This window comes from Homalodisca vitripennis, chromosome 8, assembly GCF_021130785.1.
Source record: "Homalodisca vitripennis isolate AUS2020 chromosome 8, UT_GWSS_2.1, whole genome shotgun sequence".
Taxonomy (NCBI): domain Eukaryota; kingdom Metazoa; phylum Arthropoda; class Insecta; order Hemiptera; family Cicadellidae; genus Homalodisca; species Homalodisca vitripennis.
In genome coordinates, this window is record NC_060214.1 from 10,721,839 (window position 1) to 10,743,864 (window position 22,026).

At 32.8% G+C, this 22,026-nt stretch overlaps 1 protein-coding gene across 1 annotated transcript in view; it reads right to left on the reverse strand.

Moving 5' to 3' along the window:
* The window catches only part of LOC124367285 (transducin beta-like protein 2), a 62,214-nt gene that overhangs the window by 31,593 nt on the left and 8,595 nt on the right, over positions 1–22,026 (reverse strand). Inside the window, exons 2-3 of the mRNA XM_046823999.1 lie at positions 7,780–7,966; positions 5,720–5,905 (exon numbers count right to left, since the gene is read on the reverse strand). Coding sequence (XP_046679955.1) covers positions 5,720–5,905; positions 7,780–7,966 — 373 coding nt within the window. The remainder of the gene's footprint in view (positions 1–5,719; positions 5,906–7,779; positions 7,967–22,026) is intronic.

The window sequence follows — 22,026 nt, forward strand, 5'->3', positions numbered from 1 at the left end:
GGTGAAGGAGGCATATTACTCCTTGGATTAGTGCCTGCTTGATAGCTGGAACTAATTTGCTGCACCCTCCTGTTTTTGATAGGTTTTAATATTTTAATTTATCTTTTTTATTTATTTGTATTATACTATCTGTTATATTATATTATATTTTAGGCTGTTGATATACAAAATTTATTTTAGTTTTGGTTAGGATAGTGTATATTTTTATGCTTTAACGATGCACCTGTATTGTGTAGAGTTCCAGGACTGTAGCTGCGCGCGCTATGCCTTGAGTGTGTGGTGATAGGTGGGAGGGGTGGCGGGGTAGCATTATGCGCTGCGTCCCGAAAACGTTTTCTGTGACTCATGGGTAATACCCTCCTTTCAGGAATCGTATTGGCCCAAGTAACTCACCACTCTCGCTAAAATCATTCTGTTTTGTGACAGTGCTGATTGTGGTGGAATTAAATAATAAGAGAATACCAAATAATAGCAATAATAGGACTTATCCTTTTTTCAGTTGTTATAGTGTTGTTAAACGTGTTTTTAAAAATATAATGTATTTGTCAATACTAATCTGCAAATCGAAATCGTGAGTTTAAAGTCGTTGAAGAGATTGTTGCGCCTTCATCTCAGCGGCTAGCACGTAAACGCAACCCGCCAAACAGACAGCGTTTATTTGTTGAAAGGGTAGTATTTGGGCCCTAAGAGCACAGCTAAATTCCTCCAACTGTACCTTGTAACAATTATAATACGTAATGTGCAAATAAAAAAAATGAAAATGAAAAATAATGAAATAAAAAAAGATATTCAAAGAACCACTGAACATGACACAAAAAATAAAACATAAAAGTGTAAATTTTTCGTTATATAAATCACTCTTTTTACAAAGGCATTTGGACTAGCAAAAACTTCAGTCTTTCACTAATTAACTGAATGATTTTTAGCTCTGCCCAACTTTTAAATTTTCTCACTATACTTTGACAAACTAAATATGCAAGACAACTGAATCTTCTTTTACATAAAGTATGAACTCTACTAGTGTTATGATTTTCAGTAAGTAATATGCTAGGAAATTATTTGTTTTAATTACTTAATTATGTACAGATCTAAGCTATAAATACAGTATGTTTTAAAGTCATAGTTTAAATAACGTAACCAAAATAATCATTTAAATTTGATTAGAGTAACTAAATTTATGTTTAGTAATCAAAAACAACAAAACAGTTTTTAAGCTATGTTTATGTAACAGTAGAAATTAGAACAAATTTACCAAAAATATACACAGTTTTTTTCTTTCACATAAGGTCACTCTACTAATTTTCCATTGATTACTGATACCTCCTGGCAAATGAACGCAGTAATTAAGAACTACTTACAGTACCTTAATAGTAAGGAGGAGAATCAGTAAAGTATACGGAAATTGCTGATAACAAATAATGAGGTCACAAACAGTATTTAAATTCGCTCTATCTCTAAACCACATTCAAGGTCTGGTGTTTTTAATTGCTTGGTAATTGACTTTGCCACTTACAACAAAGACCAAAAATTAAACCCCCTTATAGGCAACTGAGCACTGGTTTTCGTTGTGACACTGGAGACATTAACCATTACACTTACATACAGTGCGTCTGATTTGTGATGGAACGCACTGGAATATCGTTCTGATAGCACTCTCTGAAAAAGTGAAAGTATGTATGGTTTATACTGGAAACTTTCTTTGTACCTTAGAAATGCATAAAAAACCTTACTTTGAGATGTCCTATTTCAAACATTTTTTGGGGGAGGATCACCAGACCCCTCCCTTTTCTTCTGGGAGCTAATCCTCCAGACCCCAAGAGGTTACATTTCCGCCAACTCTAGTTCTAGTTCTAAAACTGTCTACGTATGGAGAGTACAGAGGAAAACAACCAAGTCCTTCAAATTTTATTGTATAAACTATCCAGCCACAGGAGAAGAACAACCATAATATAAAAGACATTTTTATTTCTACCACAATTTAATTTATTTTTTTAAAGCGCTGTTACCGGTTAAGGTATTATCAGTTATTGTTAACAAAAAAACTTATGAATATGAAATAGAAAAAAATGATAAAATAGTTATAATAAAATTTCAAATTAATTGTAACGACAAAATAATAATAAATTATAAAAGTATTATGCAGAAAAATATGGTTTGCAATTCATAATTTTTGAATGGATTTCTTCTTTTAATAATGTTAGAAAAATGTTATTGACATTTACAGAAGGTTGGGAAATACGTTTATCTTGGGAAATATGGAAAGATAAATGTATTTTCCAACCTTCTGTACATATCAGTGACATTTTTCTACCATTATTAAAAGAAATTCATTCAAAAATTATAAATTGCAAACCATATGTTTCTCTATAATAATACTTTTATAATTTATTACTTTTTGGTCTTTATAATTAGTTTTTAATTTTATTCTATTTTATCATATGTTTTTTCTATTTTATTTATATGTTTTTCTGTTAACGATACCTGATGGCGCCTTAACCGGCAAAACTACTTTTAAAAATAAATTAAATTGTGGAAGAATTAAAAATGCCTTTTATATTAAAACCTGGTCACTTCCATCAAGCATACAAAGCAGAAAAAGAACAATCAAAGTAATTTTCACCCAGAACATGGGCTTCACTGGTTTGTTTGTTACCACCAGAAGTGAGCACACTTTGGGGATTATTATAGTTTCTATCGAGAGATTTAAATGTGATTTTTGAAGAGGGAAAAAATTTGTCAGCTATGCACTGAGAGATGGAAGTGTAGACAGAAATCAGTGTTTAGTTACAGGTGAGCTGTGGTAATCATCTTCCCCATTACAGGGTCCAAGTGTGACATTTGACAATGTCCAACATGTGAAGTGAATCGGAAGAGGGATAAAATGTGACAGCTACGCACTGATGGAAGTAAGTGGAAAGAAATCAGTGTTTAGTTACAGGTGAGCTGTGGTAATCATCTTCCCCATTACAGGGTCCAAGTGTGACATTTGACAATGTCCAACATGTGAAGTGAATCGGAAGAGGAATAAAATGTGCAGCTATGCACTGATGGAAGTAAGTGGAAAGAAATCAGTGTTTAGTTACAGGTGAGCTGTGGTAATCATCTTCCCCATTACAGGGTCCAAGTGTGACATTTGACAATGTCCAACATGTGAAGTGAATCGGAAGAGGGATAAAATGTGCAGCTATGCACTGATGGAAGTAAGTGGAAAGAAATCAGTGTTTAGTTACAGGTGAGCTGTGGTAATCATCTTCCCCATTACAGGGTCCAAGTGTGACATTTGACAATGTCCAACATGTGAAGTGAATCGGAAGAGGGATAAAATGTGTCAGCTATGCACTGATGAAAGTAAGCGGACAGAAATCAGTATTTAGTTACAGGTGAGCTGTGGTAATCATCTTCCCCATTACAGGGTCCAAGTGTGACATTTGACAATGTCCAACATGTGAAGTGAATCGGAAGAGGGATACAATGTGTCAGCTACGCACTGATGAAAGTAAATGGACAGAAATCAGTGTTTAGTTACAGGTGAGCTGTGGTAATCATCTTCCTCATTACAGGCCCCAAGTGTGACATTTGACAATGTCCAACATGTGAAGTGAATCGGAAGAGGGATAAAATGTGTCAGCTATGCACTGATGGAAAGTAAGCGGACAGAAATCAGTGTTTAGTTACAGGTGAGCTGTGGTAATCATCTTCCCCATTACAGGCCCCAAGTGTGACATTTGACAATGTCTAACATGTGAAGTGAATTGGAAGAGGGATAAAATGTGTCAGCTATGCACTGATGAAAGTAAGTGGACAGAAATCAGTATTTAGTTACAGGTGAGCTGTGGTAATCATCTTCCCCATTACAGGGTCCAAGTGTGACATTTGACAATGTCCAACATGTGAAGTGAATCGGAAGAGGGATACAATGTGTCAGCTACGCACTGATGGAAGTGTAGACAGAAATCAGTGTTTAGTTACAGGTGAGCTGTGGTAATCATCTTCCCCATTACAGGGTCCAAGTGTGACATTTGACAATGTCCAACATGTGAAGTGAATCGGAAGAGGGATAAAATGTGTCAGCTACGCACTGATGGAAGTAAGTGGACAGAAATCAGTGTTTAGTTACAGGTGAGCTGTGGTAATCATCTTCCCCATTACAGGGTCCAAGTGTGACATTTGACAATGTCCAACATGTGAAGTGAATCGGAAGAGGGATAAAATGTGTCAGCTACGCACTGATGGAAGTAAGTGGACAGAAATCAGTATTTAGTTACAGGTGAGCTGTGGTAATCATCTTCCCCATTACAGGGTCCAAGTGTGACATTTGACAATGTCCAACATGTGAAGTGAATCGGAAGAGGGATACAATGTGTCAGCTACGCACTGATGAAAGTAAATGGACAGAAATCAGTGTTTAGTTACAGGTGAGCTGTGGTAATCATCTTCCTCATTACAGGCCCCAAGTGTGACATTTGACAATGTCCAACATGTGAAGTGAATCGGAAGAGGGATAAAATGTGTCAGCTATGCACTGATGAAGTAAGCGGACAGAAATCAGTATTTAGTTACAGGTGAGCTGTGGTAATCATCTTCCCCATTACAGGGTCCAAGTGTGACATTTGATAATGTCCAACATGTGAAGTGAATCGGAAGAGGGATACAATGTGTCAGCTACGCACTGATGGAAGTGTAGACAGAAATCAGTGTTTAGTTACAGGTGAGCTGTGGTAATCATCTTCCCCATTACAGGGTCCAAGTGTGGCATTTGACAATGTCCAACATGTGAAGTGAATCGGAAGAGGGATAAAATGTGTCAGCTATGCACTGATGAAAGTAAGTGGACAGAAATCAGTATTTAGTTACAGGTGAGCTGTGGTAATCATCTTCCCCATTACAGGCCCCAAGTGTGACAGGAACATGGAGCTAGTCAACCAATGTAAATGTTGAGATTACCTTCCTCTCAATTCAGTGTCTGGAATCTGAAGCGGTCACAGAATTGACTCCTGGAATCTGGAGTCATGTTTGTCTCAAGAGATACAAAAAAGTCAGCTATGAAGAAGCTCAACATAAATTTGATTTGGAAACAATATAAAGAGTTCATTTCGAGCTTCTTTATCATTGACTTTTTTTGGATCTCTTCAGACGAACACGACTCCAGATTTCAGGAGTCTAGTATGGTGTTACATTCTACACGTTGAACAAAGAGAACGGTGAAGTGGAGCTTAACTCAACATTTATATAGAACCTGATGATTAGGAATTAACAAACAATCATTTAGAATAAAACGATGACTTTCAATGTTATTTTTCTTATACTCTAACTTTTGTTTTTAATAGTAATCTAATGTAAAAATATATATTTTAAGAAGCAATTCACACTTTATGTACTATGATCGTTGTTCCTTGGTTTGCTGTCAGTTAATAGTGGGTACTGTTCATTATTCCGTATTGGAGTTTGTAACTATAGTAGACATAAATCAGCAGAAAACAAAAATAGCTTATTTTACATTAAGATTTCAATTTCAATTTTGATTTGTATATGTACTGTATCAGCGGAAGTAATTAAATACTCTTAAATTGTAAGAACAAACGTATGTTTTTAATTTCTCTCCCAAAGTCTGGTTAACTGATAACGATAATTTATTCCTTATACACTTTGCTTTCTTAGAATGGTGGCTTGAGTCCCCACTAGAGGAGAAACGGCCATAGATTACCACTAGGAGACTCACTGTTGGTGTTGAAAACTTTCCAGGAGCCATCCTTGCTGACAGTGGCCATCCGGGTGGAGTCCGAGCTGAAGCTGAAGTCGTAGACGCCGCTGGTGTGTCCAGCCAACTCGAATGCCCGGGAAACTTGCTTGAACTCCCCTGTCCGTGCAAACACCACCTCCCACACCTTCACATCGGGAGCGAACCCTGTGACGGGCAGACGGTAACAAAATAAGGAGAAACCAACGGTATAAAAACTACAAACCAATAATGATTTTACTTGAAATTTTACATACAAAATGGAAATTACAGAAAGTCCGAATCACAACCATCATTTTTATTTTCTGGTTCACACCACTTCAAAACATTACAACACAGTTAAATCTTGGAATTTCACCTTCGCTATGAAGCATCGTTAGTCAACAGATCTTAAATTTAAATTTCCAGTAATACAAATAGACTTATAAAGGTAGGCAAACCTTTTGAAAACAAATTATGAAAGTAAGGTGTAACAATATCCTATTATTAAATTAAAAATCCATAAAAAAGTCCTATTCTTTATAAGTAAGTAAGGACGATAAAATATTATAGGATATTAAAATGACATAAATATCAAAATCGTTTTCAAGGTGGCAAAGACACTAAAAAACTTAGACACTGAGATCAATAAAGGAAATGATTCCACTGTGTTCAACTCGAGTCTGCAACATTTCATCTGTTTGTGATTCAGTCTAGATTGGGGAAACAGAACGTTTAATACCTGCACAAGTTAGTGAATACATTAGGGACATGAACATCATAATATGAAAAAATCGGCCAAATTAGAATACTTTTACAAAATCAAACACGTAATACAATTTAACGAAAAGGTCATTCTGTACTATTAGCCAAGAAGATAAGAGAAACCCTAGGAATAATCAATAAAGAAAATAACATAAAAGATAGCATCAGCTACCAAAGGCAGCCTGTATAAGTGAATATGTATTACTGATATTTTAGGTTTCATGCTTTTACTACTAATGGGATACATATGTCCCATTAATATCTTTTAACTAATTATGGCTCTACACAGCCCAGCAGACACATTTCTAGTTTTTAACTCAATTAATAATGTTTTGTTTGTGTGTAAACCTGTAAACTTACATGATACAACTTAGAATCAAGTTCTAATCAAGTATAAACCTCTGTTTCACACAATAATTATGGAATTCACTTTGATAAATACAGACACAAGTTCTTGTTGATTGGTTATCCTGGTTATCATTGATTGAAAAGATATTAGAAAAACTTCTAAAATGATTGAAACGATTCTGGTTTTCAAAGAACACATTAATGTTATCAGAGAGAAATTCTTCCTAGTATTTGTTTAACCATCCATATTCACTGATTGCTCTGATTCAGATAGTTTTAACATGTAACAGGCACACTTAATTCCATGCCTGAAAAAAACTAGAGTTTGTATAGAAGTTTAAATTGCAACGTTTGAATATGTTTCTATACTTACATTGCAGCCAACACAAAGGAAAACTATTTTTAATTATCAAACTAAATATTCAGATTTTTTTAAACCGTTAATTATTTCCTTAAAATACAACATTAGGGCGAATTATATTGTATTATTGAATGGAGTATTATTGAATAATGGTCTTAAAAAATCAAGTACTACAATTTATTGCATTATTTGGTGATACCTTTTCTTTCTACTGTAAATTTTGATTACAATATCCATGTTCATGAAATTTCACGCTAAAATTTTGAAACAGCCATAATTTTTAATCAAGAAAAGTATTTTCACATTTAAATCCAAAGCTGGATCTTTGAGAGTATAAGACCACCATACCACGATTAAATTTGTGAATTATTTATGTTTAAGTACAAAATAAATATGCATAGATGGCAAACTAGGTGTTATTTCCATCTTTGTCTCAACCCAAATATTGAACCCTACAAGACCACCAGAGAGTTCACAAACATTGAATCTGAGCTAAGTTAGTTTTCTAGCCACCAAATTGCTGACTAATAGATGATAAGATTGAGAATAACTGACTAATAGATGATAAGATTGAGAGTAATCAGTGAACCTGAGGCAACAATGAAGCGGCCGCAGGGAGACACTTTGGCTCGGTAAGTATGTAGAAGACAGGTGTCAACCGTTGCCAGCACAGCCCCCTTCAGATCCCATACAACCAGCTGGTTTGCTGCGGAGCAGGACATGATGTAGCGTCCACTCACCGCCACTCCTATACCGACCATCTCCTCCGAGAATTGCTGCAACACAATGGTAATGTTAACACGGAGCAGGACATGATGTAGCGTCCACTCACCGCCACTCCTATACCCACCATCTCCTCCGAGAATTGCTGCAACACAATGGCAATGTTGACATGGAGCAGGACATGATGTAGCGTTCCACTCACCGCCACTCCTATACCGACCATCTCCTCCGAGAATTGCTGCAACACAATGGTAATGTTAACATGGAGCAGGACATGATGTAGCGTCCACTCACCGCCACTCCTATACCCACCATCTCCTCCGAGAATTGCTGCAACACAATGGCAATGTTGACATGGAGCAGGACATGATGTAGCGTCCACTCACCGCCACTCCTATACCCACCATCTCCTCCGAGAATTGCTGCAACACAATGGCAATGTTAACATGGAACAATATGTAACTGAGAATATTTTGTCCTAACATATTGACTTTGGCAGATGCCCTAGTGCACATTATTCTCATGCACAAGGAAAGATCACTCAGAATAGGGCCACAGTGAAGGTGTTGAAAGTTAATTATTAATAAATAATAGAAAATTATTTGATTGGATAACATTGTTTGGGACATTTGCCATCATTTATGACAAAAAATAGGAGAAATATTTCTAATATTGGAATCTACTCATTGTCAAGTATAAAAAACCAGGATACATTCAAGTATGTATAAAACTAAGAATTTATTACTGTATGGCAATAACTGTCAAGGTTAAAGTTGAGGATAGAAAATAGATGTCCAAAAACCCCAAGGACACACTTGAGAGTCCAACCAGAGTGGTTCAAGTACCACACCAACCACGTAAGTGCAAGAACAGGTGCACTGAACAACACATATCACAGATTATATGAAGGACTCCTTTACAAACATAACAACAATATTAGATGCCAACACATAATGATAGAAAATATCCAAACATCTGTTACAACACAGAATTCTTTTACCATAATTTACATGAAAATCTGGGCTTTAGGGCAAATTGTATTTAAGAAGGAATAATCTGATGCCACAAAAATAAAACAATGCAGTGATAAGCCACTTTGATCAAACTATGTATTGTAAGAAAATAAAAGTTCAATTTTACCTGATCAACATAAGTCCTTCCACGTTTTACACTGTTGAGAATTATGAGTCAGAGTGACTTTTGTTAATGGCAAGATGCCTACCACTTAGCATTAGGCGTTTGTATTTACAATTCAAAAGTACAGATTGTCTATTTAAAGCGAAATCCACTGGTTGTCCTTCACTACACATGTGGATAACGACAATGAGGAATGTATCTGGCAGAGTTATGGAAATTAATGGGCATAAGACACCTCAACATGGCTGTTCAACCAGTCAACTATTTATTTAAAAGGGTTGTTTCTAGGCAGTAGCGCTTTAAATAATTATACTGAAGGGTTTAATGAAAATCCAACTGAAAATTTGTATGACTTCTCCAGGAATTGAAAACGTGACTTCTCGGTAACGGAGAAGTCACATACAGCTTAGAAGTCGGTAGCTTTAGTGAAGATCTAAGGGTTTCTTCCAACAGTGGACACAACCACTCTGAAGAATGGAAGTCAAACTCGTCAACGATGGATTGGACCAATGGGATCCAAGCTTACCGTCACTTGCATCCAAATTATGGACCTGATTGTGTATGAGTTTTCAGTGGTTGAAATGTGTAACCGCATCCATAAAAACAATGGATCAAGTTAAGTTTGCTCAAGTTTGAGACAAATGTGAGTGTCACATTATGTATGCAATGCATTTGAGCAGAATTCGGTAGAGAAGCTTGATATTGGGCCAGATTTTATGCAATTAATAATTTTAAGAATGTATGTTCAAAATATAATGCTTAAATTTGAATAATAAAACATATATTTCCAAAGTTATATATTAATGGAACATTCTGGGTTTGTCATATTGTAATAAATAACTTAAATAATATTTCAATTACTTTTAACATGTATTTTGTACTGTATATTCTTTTAATTGCAGTATTTTAAAAATCTTTTACACTATTTGTATATGTAATGCTTGCATTTTAATGGAGTTTTATTGAACAGAACTGAATTAAATTGCATCAAATTAAATAGCTCATTATAAAAAGGAATGTTTTATTCTATTATTTGTTGCTTGTGTAGATCTTGAAAATTAACAAAACTTATTTGTTTCGAATTATATAATGGTGTTATAGGCAACCAAAATTAAATTTAGTTTTGTCTTGATAACAGTTAAATTTTTTAAATATTGATTTCAATAAAGATAGGGTCTAAAATAGATCTTTGTAAAACACCATACAATAGTATTAGTATCCAAAATGTTTTACAGAACAAAAGTTTGCTGTTTTTTTGTCATATTAGAAATATTTTATGTAGGAAGTGAAATGAAAAAATGCCTTTATTAAAGAGTCTCTCTACCACTCAATGTAGGTTATGGTATTACTTAGTAGCTGAATGTTACAGTAGAAACAGAAAAGGAGAACTAGCTATATGAAATACTCAATTGTTTAGATATGCCTATAACAACAACTACTTTAACCCACATCTGAACAATGTGAATTTTCCGTAATAGCATAAAATAAAATGTTAATATAGTAAAAATTTTCATTATTTGTAGAGAAATGACATTGACTTCTATCAAAAGAATGTTAGATTAGGAACGATTTTAATGAGATCAGGATATATACAGAATGTAAGATGATGCAAATGCATACAAAGTGATATAAAATTACACCTCATGTTTAATAGTGAGAGAGTAGTTAAACTTTTAGCTGGGTAACATTCCATTCAGGGTATCGAATTGGTCGACTAAATTAAAGTTATAACTCTTTTTTTGCGCTTAAGCACTCAACTCTGGAGGAAATTTATTTATTTGCCTCTTGGATTAATGCAGAATCAAAACTTCTGACTCTTCCCTATCACAATTAAACTACATCAAAACATTCTTAATTACATTAAAAAAATAAATTTAATATGTAATAATTTTAGAAAAGTCCATGATCAAAGTTGTATGTAAACATTCGACCCTGAATGAGTCACTGGCAATCGTCGGCAGATAGCTACTATCAGAGAAAAACACCTCGTGTAGCTTTCCCAGGAGAGCTGGCCTTGGCAATAATTTATTCCCTTAGAGAGCAAAACTCACACATGTACATTTGGCCTTAATACGCCGATATACCACAAGAGATAGCGTACTTCTTTTGGATGTGAAACGAGGTGTCTTGGATTGTAGAGTGGAAATGGATCGTGAAGTTGATTTTACTATCCATTCAATTTATAGCTTGAAAACTGGTCGAGTTTGTGGCGCATCCAGTTTTGGATCAATATCGAGTGCAGGCAAGAAGTGTACACAAATTGTGTCTATGGAGATTCTAGACAAAAGCTACGGTCTTGAGACTAAATTTGTGTGCGGTTCTTGTGCTGAAACTTCATAACATCAAAGTGAAGTTGAATAAAAAGGTAAGTAAAAAATTTTCACAATGCAGCTTTTGTTGCTAGCCAATTATTTTAACAAGTTTTAACAAGTCTCGTTAATTATATTAATAATATCCTAACAGCTACAGCGAGATTTGTCCTATTATCTTACAAGGAAACAAAACCAAACGGATACTTATCCTACCCAACATAAGAAACATTACGTAACTAAATTATCTTCTGTTTTAAATTACAAATTATATATGTTTCAAGAAAAACTATACAGAGGGAGTTGAATTTTAAATTTAAATAAATTTGTATTGAATATACAGAATGTTCTAGAGTTGTTTTTAATTACTCAAAATCTAAAACTGACATCAATATGAGATTTTGGTTGTTACTTACCTGGAGAGAAAATTATTTTTAAAATAATTTTAAAAAGAGATTCTCTACTGAAGTTATGTCTCTATTCTGAGAACACACAGCTTGCAATAGATCCTACACGAAAAGAAGAAACTTAACTTCAATAATGACTTAACTTACCTTTTCATTGGTACAAAAAAATGTGTATGTTCATATTTCTTTATTTGAAGTTTGTTTTTGGCAATGGAAGGATTATGAAGGAAACAAGATTTTTCCCGGACATTTGCCATTGTTCAGTGATACAAAAAATAATTAACACTATGTTTCGAGATCTACAATCTGATCTCTTCTTCAGGTAAACAATTTCTAACACATATTTGATGTCTTATAAAACATTCTATAAAATAACCAAACAATACATTTTTATGTAATTCTGAGTTATTTACCAGTTCAAATTTTATTTAAAAACCCTCATGATTAATTTTGAAACTTCTGCCATTACTCGTACGTGTTATTTAAAGATTGTATCAACTTATGATAATAAAAGAATAAATTTTTGTTATTATTAGACCTATTAATTTTGGATCTCCATAGTATAGTCAAAAAAAATAATTTTTCAAAAATGCCCATTTATAAATGCAGAAAATTAAGTGAGGATAATATTTAGACTCATTTTATCCATTTTTGTCATGTGAATGTACTTTAAAATTACAATAATTGAATTATATTTCTAACGTTTAGTATAATTTTTCATTTACTAACAGATTACCTAACAGATCATGTTTTTAGTTTACAAACTAAATTTTTTAAACTTTCCAATGTGTATTTTGATTACATTCAAACAATTAGTATAATAACAATTAAAGTAATGACAATAAACAATAATTTACTTATATTTCTAATGATTTAAATAATTTTCATTTATTATACCTCACAGATTATGTTTTTTGTCTAAAAACAAAATTTCCGAAACTCTCTAGAGTCGATTTTGATTAAATTCAAACAATTAGTATAATAACAATTAATTTAATGCCCAATAGGTGATTAACAAAATGGCACAAACTGCTTTTCTTGATATTGTTAATGGAAAGTTTAAAAAAATCCATCACAATTTTAGGTAAAGTACAAACGAAACCTTAATAGAACTTTGCAAATGGTTAAAATTTGGTATGAAAATTTAAAAATTTATGAATACCTACAAGACTATTTTTATTGAAATTCTTTTTAAGTTTCACAAATTGTGATTTTTTAATAGCCAAAAAACCATTGTTTCATAAAATGGTTTAGTTATTTCTACTAAATTTTTACCACTTACACCCCACTATTCGGACACTATCTAAACATTGATATTAAACATATTTAATTTTAATTTGTATAAAAAGACAACTGAAACCAGTATTCCAGTGAGAACTAATGTACCTGGCACAGAGCACAGAGCTACAGTCAAGTAACTGTATTTGGTTTGATTCTCTGTGCCATATTCTGACGTTGTTTATTTAATGTAAACAGAAAAATGGCTATTATTATTTTAAATAGTGGTTGATAAATTTGCAACAAATTCTTTGGAAATTCTTAGTTTTGACAAAATATGCTTTTTGACAATCAAAGGGTGAGAGACTATTAAAAATAGAAATGAAAAATAACCTTATCTGCTTAGTAGTAATCAGATAAACAAAACTTATCATAATAATTGTTTATTTTAAGATTACAACATGGCAAAGAGATAACATTATTATAATCATATTGCTAAAAATTAATAAACTTATTCAGAGTAACCCAACTGGTCAAATTATGTTCCTGTACCAAGTGGTTTCTTTAATGGTTTATTTTCTTTGCTAAACAATTACCAAGCTAAAAAGAAACTTTAAATAAACTATTTTGGAATAAAAAATCCTTGCTCCTCCCTGCATGTACCCTATCTCAAAACTCTAATATGTTTAAAATTTATTAAATTTTTACCACTATTTTCATATGGTAAGCTCTACAGTTTGTAGATCTTACCATTTAAAGCATTTAAAGAGCAAAATCTATCTTGCACGATGAAAAGAAACTGAAACTAATGTTTGGAGGTTATGATAAGGACTTGAAACACACACAAACATAAAACAGGTAATAAATAATCATTGCAGTATATAAAACTTAAAATTATTTATCTGGACAAGGAATGAATATTTTCAGGTTATAAAATATAAATCTGCTTTCTGTTTATTACACACAAAAAATATTGTGACTTCCTAAGGATTAAAATCGGAGGGTATCGACCTATTACATAGTATTTAAAAAAAAGTGTAGAAAGAAAAATTCTTGAAAAGTTAATATGTTATCACTTACAACAAATTAAATTGTTAAAAATGGCATAAACCATATTTGCATAAATACACATTTTTGTGAGAAAAAAAAATTTTGATTTTGTGAACAAAGTGCAACTAAAACCACGGATACCCATAGAAAGTCCAAGTTTTCACCTCCTAAAAATACAAATTAAGATTGCAGCAGGACAAAACTTAATATAAAAATTCAAAGTTTTACAAAATGAAGTGTGCAGTATAGAATATTTCATGAATTGATTTCTCTAAAAGTAAGTTTTTTCTGTCAAAAAAGTTTGACTTGTAAAATGTAATTAGCAACAGTTAGTTATCTTCAACATCTGATCATATCCAGTTGTTACAACATCAGTGTCATCCTCATAGAGAAAGATCGAATTATTTGGGTCATCAATAATTTGGGGAAGTCCCTTCAAATAATACAGGAAAAAAACAGGTCATAGAATAAATCCTTGATGGACGCCCTATATTAAATATTTAAGATTTGATTGCATTCTGTTGCGTGTATTGAAGTTAATCCTACTGCATACTAATCTTTACATTAGAGTACATATTGTTTTCTCTCTATATACCCTTTAAAAAAATATTAATGTTATATGTAGCTATTATTAATCTTATCTTATCAAATTTCCCATCCTTCAAGGTGTAACTTGATGCAAGACTTGTTGCATCGTCTCCAACATCGAACAAGACAAAGTTATTACAGGTTATAAATTTAGGAAAATTTAGCATCACAGACATTTATGGCAACTTCAAGGATTTTGACATGGTAAACAGATTTTTTGGGGTTGAAAGTACATTTAACAGGTTGCATTTTTTAATACTGACTTGGCCAATATCTGTGGAACGTGAAATAGGCATGAGCAGTGCAGTGACAGTGACTCAGCGTACGATAAGAGCTCAACTAAGAATTTTCAACTGTTAAAGAACTGAAATTCAGGTCTATTTTGGATATTTCACTTTTGACAGTTCCACTGGTCAAGTTTCACAGACCAGCTTCAGGTCTGTGAAACTTCTGTCTGTATCTTTCAGGGTGTAGAGGCGAGTTAGAGTCCCAAAAAATAAAAATAACTAGAAATAAAATATTTTAAAATGGCAGAAGAAAACGACAAACCACTTAGTTGGGAGGAAACTTTACATGGAGGATTCATCGAGCAAATATCAGTAATTGCATGTATTCAAAAAAATATTTTATGACTGTGCATCTGTACATAATGTCATGCAATAAATAATCATTATCATTATTCAAAAGGGTTTATAGCACAATAATTTCAGGGCCATACGAGTTCAACACTTAAGTGATAAAAGTTGTTGAATGCAGTGATAAAATTATTAGTAGATATGCAATATTTGCTGCAGGTGGAGTCAATATTTGAAGATGTACGATGCCACCATTGATAACACACAGAAACAAGGGCCTGCAACATCGAGAGAGTGGCTTATTTTTGTTTCCCAAAGCCACACTCCCCCCAACCATTTATTTGATAAGATACTAATAAATTGTCAATAGACAGTTTGGGTAGATTATTGACAAAAGTTTCCCAACACAGTCTAGTGGAGAAAAAAGATTCCACGACAGTGTTACTTTGGTGGATGTGTTCTGGGAAGGGTTGAAAGCTGAGGTGGAATAAGCCTTCCTTTAAGTACCCAGAAGGTGGGAGGGGGAGAAAGGGGAGGAGAGGGGGGAGAGGAGAGAGAGAGGGGGGGAAGGAGAGAGAGAGATGAAAGAATTTAGAATGTTGTTAAAGAGGGATATGGATAACCAAAGAGTATTGGCTGTGGATACAAAGAAATGTCCTTCAGGGTGTGAGGAGGTTGAGGGAGGGAGGGAGGGGGAGAGAGAGGGGGGAGGGGGAAAGGATGTTGTTAAAGAGGAATATGGATTACAAAAGAGTATTATACCATAAAAACTATAAAATTATATTACTTATTAGAGTGCATACACACCCGCTTTGTGGGTTAGCTGTGCACAAAATTTTTGTTATAAAGTAGGCTATTTACATATCACAAAATATTTAATAAAACATCATATACAAGCAGAAGAAAATTTATATCATCAAAATTAAACATAAAAACCTATTCATGGTACTGTATAAAAATTTTTTATCTATGAAAATTAAATATTTTAAACTAATAACATCTCTCTTATTGAACGAAGAAGTTACAGGAAGTAGATATAAATATTTTGTCTATGCATCTGTGTTCTCAAATGATCCTGTTTGTTCATCTCAAGTTTGTAAATTAAATCACCCCTTGTTTCAAAATTATTTTGCCAAAACCCCAGTTGCACTTTGGGCCAGAGTGTCTCTAGCACGTATCATGTGATTGACCTTGAACTCTCTGTACACAGCGGCTAATTGCTTTGTTTCAGTGCACAGAGTAGAAACAAGTGTGTTCTGACAGGTCTGCCAAACATCAGATGATGTGCAGTTGTCCGTGTCTCGCTCGATGCAGCTGTCATGTCTCAGTGTTCCGAGATGTTCGAAGGAAACCGAACAGACCAAACAACATCACTATATAAGGTCATTTTAGAAAGTTACAATTGATTGATCAATAATAAAAATAACGTAAGCGTGTTAAATGTACTCGAAAGCCCCGATGACTGTTGCAGGCTTTGAGAAAAACCCTGCTGATAAATTCCCTGAAAGGCTAAATCCATATCGACAAATGCAGTCAGAGATAATGAATCATTTGTCCAGTGAACAATATACAATAATTTTTAACAATGGAAGATTTCAAACAATCAATGGTAACAACTATTCACTATACTGCCATAGTAGTGCGTCACCAGACAATATTGTGTGATGATGAATTATTTTTAGACCATTACAGTTCTGTATTATCTATTAATGGTATAGATTACCATTCTGCCTAGGTGAACTTTTAATTCATTTATTTTATATCATGTGTTTATGTGTTTAAGGCCTACACTGTGCGTTTTTTACTTATTTCAGTGTGTGTTTGACAATGCTGAGATCAAGCGAAACGCGTCACGCCTAAGAATAAATTGGATTGCTCAAGCTGCAAGCACATAATGTAGGATTTATACAAGCACACCCAGAATCAGACTGAAATAAAAATGTATAGGTTACATACTTTCATGCATTGAATCGTCAAAATAATCATTAGTTCTAAGTTATTGATTAAGGAGTGCTGTTAGTAAGAGAGAGAACAAACATTTAGTGTGTGATTTAAGGAGTACCTGTAGATCAAAACACATTTTAAAAATACAGTGTTATTACATTTTACCAGCTTCTTCTTATTGGAAACTAAATGCTCAATATATGATCAAACACTCCAATAAATGAAAAATTTTTATTTTGTAAGGCCTTTCGTGCTCAATGAACACATCATCAGATCCACATAACTGAAATAAAAGTAAAGTAATAATACAATTTAGACTTAAATAAAAACATATGTCTTGAAAAATACAAAGAGATAAGATTTTAAAGGCCAGGAAGTATGTCTACTGTACAGTATATGTAAAAATTAATATTTAATTAAATTAAAGGCAGTAACAGTGAATTTTGTAGAGGTCCAGGCTCATTATTTACTAAATAATTTTGGTTCTTCTGCATAAAAATAGTTTCGTAAGCATCGAGGAATTTGTTGTTTTTGATTTCTTTTAATAGTTTGACTTGTGAAAAGCAGTGTCCAGTATGAAGTGCATGTTTAGCCATGGCCGATCATCCTCTTGTTTCAGACATGCTTTATGTTCCTTTAATCTCTTTTTTATTTTCCTTTTTGTTTGGCCAATATATTTTAAATTACAGTTGTCACAATTAATTATTACTTTACTTTTATTTCAGTTATGTGGGTCTGACGATGTGTTCATTGAGCACGAAAGGCCTCACAAAATAAAAATTTTTCATTTATTGGAGTGTTTGATCATATATTGAGCATTTAGTTTCCAATAAGAAGAAGCTGGTAAAATGTAATAACACTGTATTTTTAAAATGTGTTTTGATCTACAGGTACTCCTTAAATCACACACTAAATGTTAATTTCAGGACCCAATTAATTAAGCAACTTCTTCATTAACCTATAATGTGGGCTTACGAGTGAGAGAGAAAAAAGATCAACAATATATTCGCGTTAATGGTGAACCCACTGCTACCTAAAAACTTAAACAAGACAATAAAAATGCAATAAATGTTACACACTATTCCATCCTATATATGTATATGTGCGTTATTATTATAAATTCGCACCGTTATTTAAATGTTTTTCTGGTAAACTTTTACACAGCTCACTTTTTAAATATTTTTATTTTTATGTTATTTTACTGGTTGCCATAAAAAATATGTATTACTTAAAGTTTATTGATTAAAAACAATAACAACGGTTCAGCAATATAATTATAATCACTGGAATATGACCTAGAAGAAATTTTAACAGAGTTGATAAAAATTACTATCAACCATGTTGCACAGTATTTGCAATAATAACATAAATTTCACAATAAAATTTGGATTATAAAAATGATAAAAATAATATCTTACACTCCAATAGGAAGTCCAATATATTAATAATTATATTATTGCTTCTGTCTGGCTAAGATATAGGGACATTATTTTGATTGTATTTGAACCATTTTAAATGCCAGTCTCTTTCTGTCGGCTAGGAACATCAGGCAAGTTTCAAGTTCGAGATCATAAAACTCCATAAGTTACGCTAATCTCTTAAAAAAAAGCTATGGTTTTTTTTTATTGTATTCTTATGTTGTTACATAACACCATACCACAGTAAATGATGATGTCTCAACTTGTTACAAACACTAAAAAACATTAAATTAAAACATAAATTGTATACAAAATCAGATTGTAGATAAATTAATATATTTTACTAATGTTTTATAATTTAATTGTTAATTTTGTTATCATTTAAATATTTATTCATTATAAAAGCATTTTAAGAAATTTGATTTTTAAATACAAAAAGGATGAACGTGTACTCTGTGATATATGCTTGCAAAAATGTTATTTCTAAGCTGCAAGCTGAGATTACTTCACACTACGTGTGTTCATTTTACTAAAAAACTTATCCTCATAGAACTCCCATGATATTTGTTGAATATCTGAACAACCTAAACTAGTATCTCAGGTGATCTTCAGAGCTTTAAACTCAATTTTGTATTTTTAAACTATTTCATCTTTACATGATCTTCCTTGGCTGTCATAAAAATATCTGTACTCGGTATTGTAAATTTTATTGGTATAAATGTTTTCACCGACTTGATAAACCTTAGAACCGATACCGTTCTGAACAAGACAGAACTAGACTCGCAATTTGCTTATCTGTAAATGAGAATCATCAGACACTGGAGTGCGAGGTCCAACATGTTCAGACATGCTGACCTTGGTGGCACCATAAGTGTAGAGGAGAAATTACTTTATGAGGCAATAAACTCATGATTCTGCATAGTGCCTCTATACTTGGGCACCCGTGTCCCTCGTTAGAAGACATTCCATGATAATATCCGAGCGGAATGGTACAACTGGCAACAACCTGTTGTGTTGTCTTTGGTATTTATTTATTATAATGCGTCAAAACATTATTTTATACACACATTTTAAAACTGATCCTGTGAGACTTGGATTAATTGATAGATTACAAGATACAGCAGGTATACACAAAGTCTTTCCCCCTCATCATTTTATTTTAAATGGTAACAAATTGAAACTTTTATTTATACAGTACTATTTAACTTTCCAATTTTGCTCCATAAGTATATAAATAGAAGTAAGGAAAAGGCAAGATAAGAATTATTGAATATGAACCCCTAACTTATACATAATTTTAAAGGTACAATTAGAAAAATAATGGTGAAACTTAAGGTCTCTTTGTTGACACCATCCAAAATGGTGGCTTATTAAAATTTACTTAAAACCTTTAAAGCATGTTTCTTTATTATTTTAACTATCAACAATATTAAACTGGTAGCAATACATATTTTTTATCAATAACACACATTCAAAATTATTTCCATTTGCTTCCAGCTCATAAGTTATCATTCAAAGTACAAATAATCATTAATGACTGGATAGAGGTGTTTGTACTACATTTCAAAGTAATTTACTCAAGAGTTACATTAATGAATTTATACATTAGGTTAAAATCTCAAAGATCACCATTTTGAAAAAAAATAATACATACCTCTAGTCTTCAACATTCTTCAACTGTTATGGGGTTATTTTTCTTTTGGGGTATGAGGTGTGGTACACCTTTCTATCACTTTTCAATGAATTATCATACTTCAAGGGTTCAGATTTATAATTATAATTATTTATAAAGGGGCCAAAATTGCCATGCTCCCCAAAAGGCCCTTTTAGGATCTCACAGCGTCCTTTCATTTAATCTTTATTAATTGTACATATTCTTAGAGAACAGAACAAAGGTCAAGAAGAAGTGTTAATGTTATAAATGAGTGTAATAGTCAGTGTTTGTAAATTCATTATGTGGTCTTCATTTAGTCAAGGGCTCTCTCCAGGAATTCTTTCACTGAGTAGAAGTGTCTGTCTTCCAGCCATGCTGTTAGTTGTCTACTCAGTCGTTGTCCAGATACTTTCTTGAGGTGTCCAGGCATATTGTTTGTAGAACAAGGCTCCTCTGTAGCTAGGCTTCCTTTCATAAAGACTCAAGTGGTGAGTTGGGAGTGAGAAATCTATTGCGTTTCTCGTGTTATGTTGATGTAGGTATCTGTGTCTGTCTTGGTTGGTTTTTACTGCATACAAGATGATTTCTCTTATGTACAGTGCTACTAGTTAATATTTTAAGTTCTTTGAAAGATTCTCGACAGCTATCTTGGTAGTTTAACCCTGCAAGGCTCCTAATCGCTCGTTTCTGTTGTATAAGCACTCTTTCCAGATTTGAGCTTGTTGTTCCACCCCATATTGCCAGGTCATAACTTATATGGGATTCAAAAAGTGCAAAATATGCAATTTTGGATGTTTTTATCCCACTTGTTTGTTCGGTTCGTCTGATTACATATGTTCCTGAGCTCAGTTTTTTACAGAGTTGGTCAATATGAGTTCGCCAGGTCAGATTCTCATCTATCACTATTCCGAGATACTTTGTGTTAGGTCTTTCAAGATCCTTTTAGGTTTCTACAAATCTCTCTATATTTACTGAAGTAAAAGTTTCTAACTTAATTTGTTTTAAAATAAGATAGGCTTGTTTTTACATCGGGTAAGTTCTTTTGATATGATGTGATAGATCAAAAATTATTTCAATAGCATATTACTAAATAGTATTTTGTCACAACTATTTTTAATCTTTGTTATGCATCTGGATAAAATAATCTACCCTATTTTAATTACTTGTTTGAGCAAAAATGTATTTAAATGAAAACTAAACAGACTTCAGTATGTAACAAACGCTTTGTTACTCTTTGAAGTTTAAACAATACTTGACTATTGGCTGTAAAAAGTAACACATTTTTAAAGTATATGAAGATCCTGTCAAGATATTTATAATTACACTCTTATTAAGAAATCCTTAAAAATTAGTCATGTTCTCTATCACATTTTCAAATCTGTTTTGCCTAATTTATTCTTATTCTTGTAATGTTTGAACAAGATTTTAAAAATAAATGCATTTGAACGATTCTATTAAGCACATGATAGGCTACGAATAAACTATAATTTAAAAAGTTATAGTTTTTATTTTAGTTTATTGAAGACTATTTGTTGAAGAAGAGTAAACCACAAAATGAAGCTAAATGTAAGTGGTATCACATGTAATATACTTTTTTTAATTCACAACAAAACATGCATTAATCAAACAGAAAATGTTATTCCCGCAGTGAGGAAATACTCATATATTAAAAAATGTAAAGTTCAATTTAATTTAGGAAAAGAAATTACGTTTTATAAGAAACTAGCCTAAACCCGCGGCTCCGCTCGCGTGGCAGTAGAGAGGGCTACATCAATCAAGCATCGAAAAGAAATACTAATTTTATTATACGTTT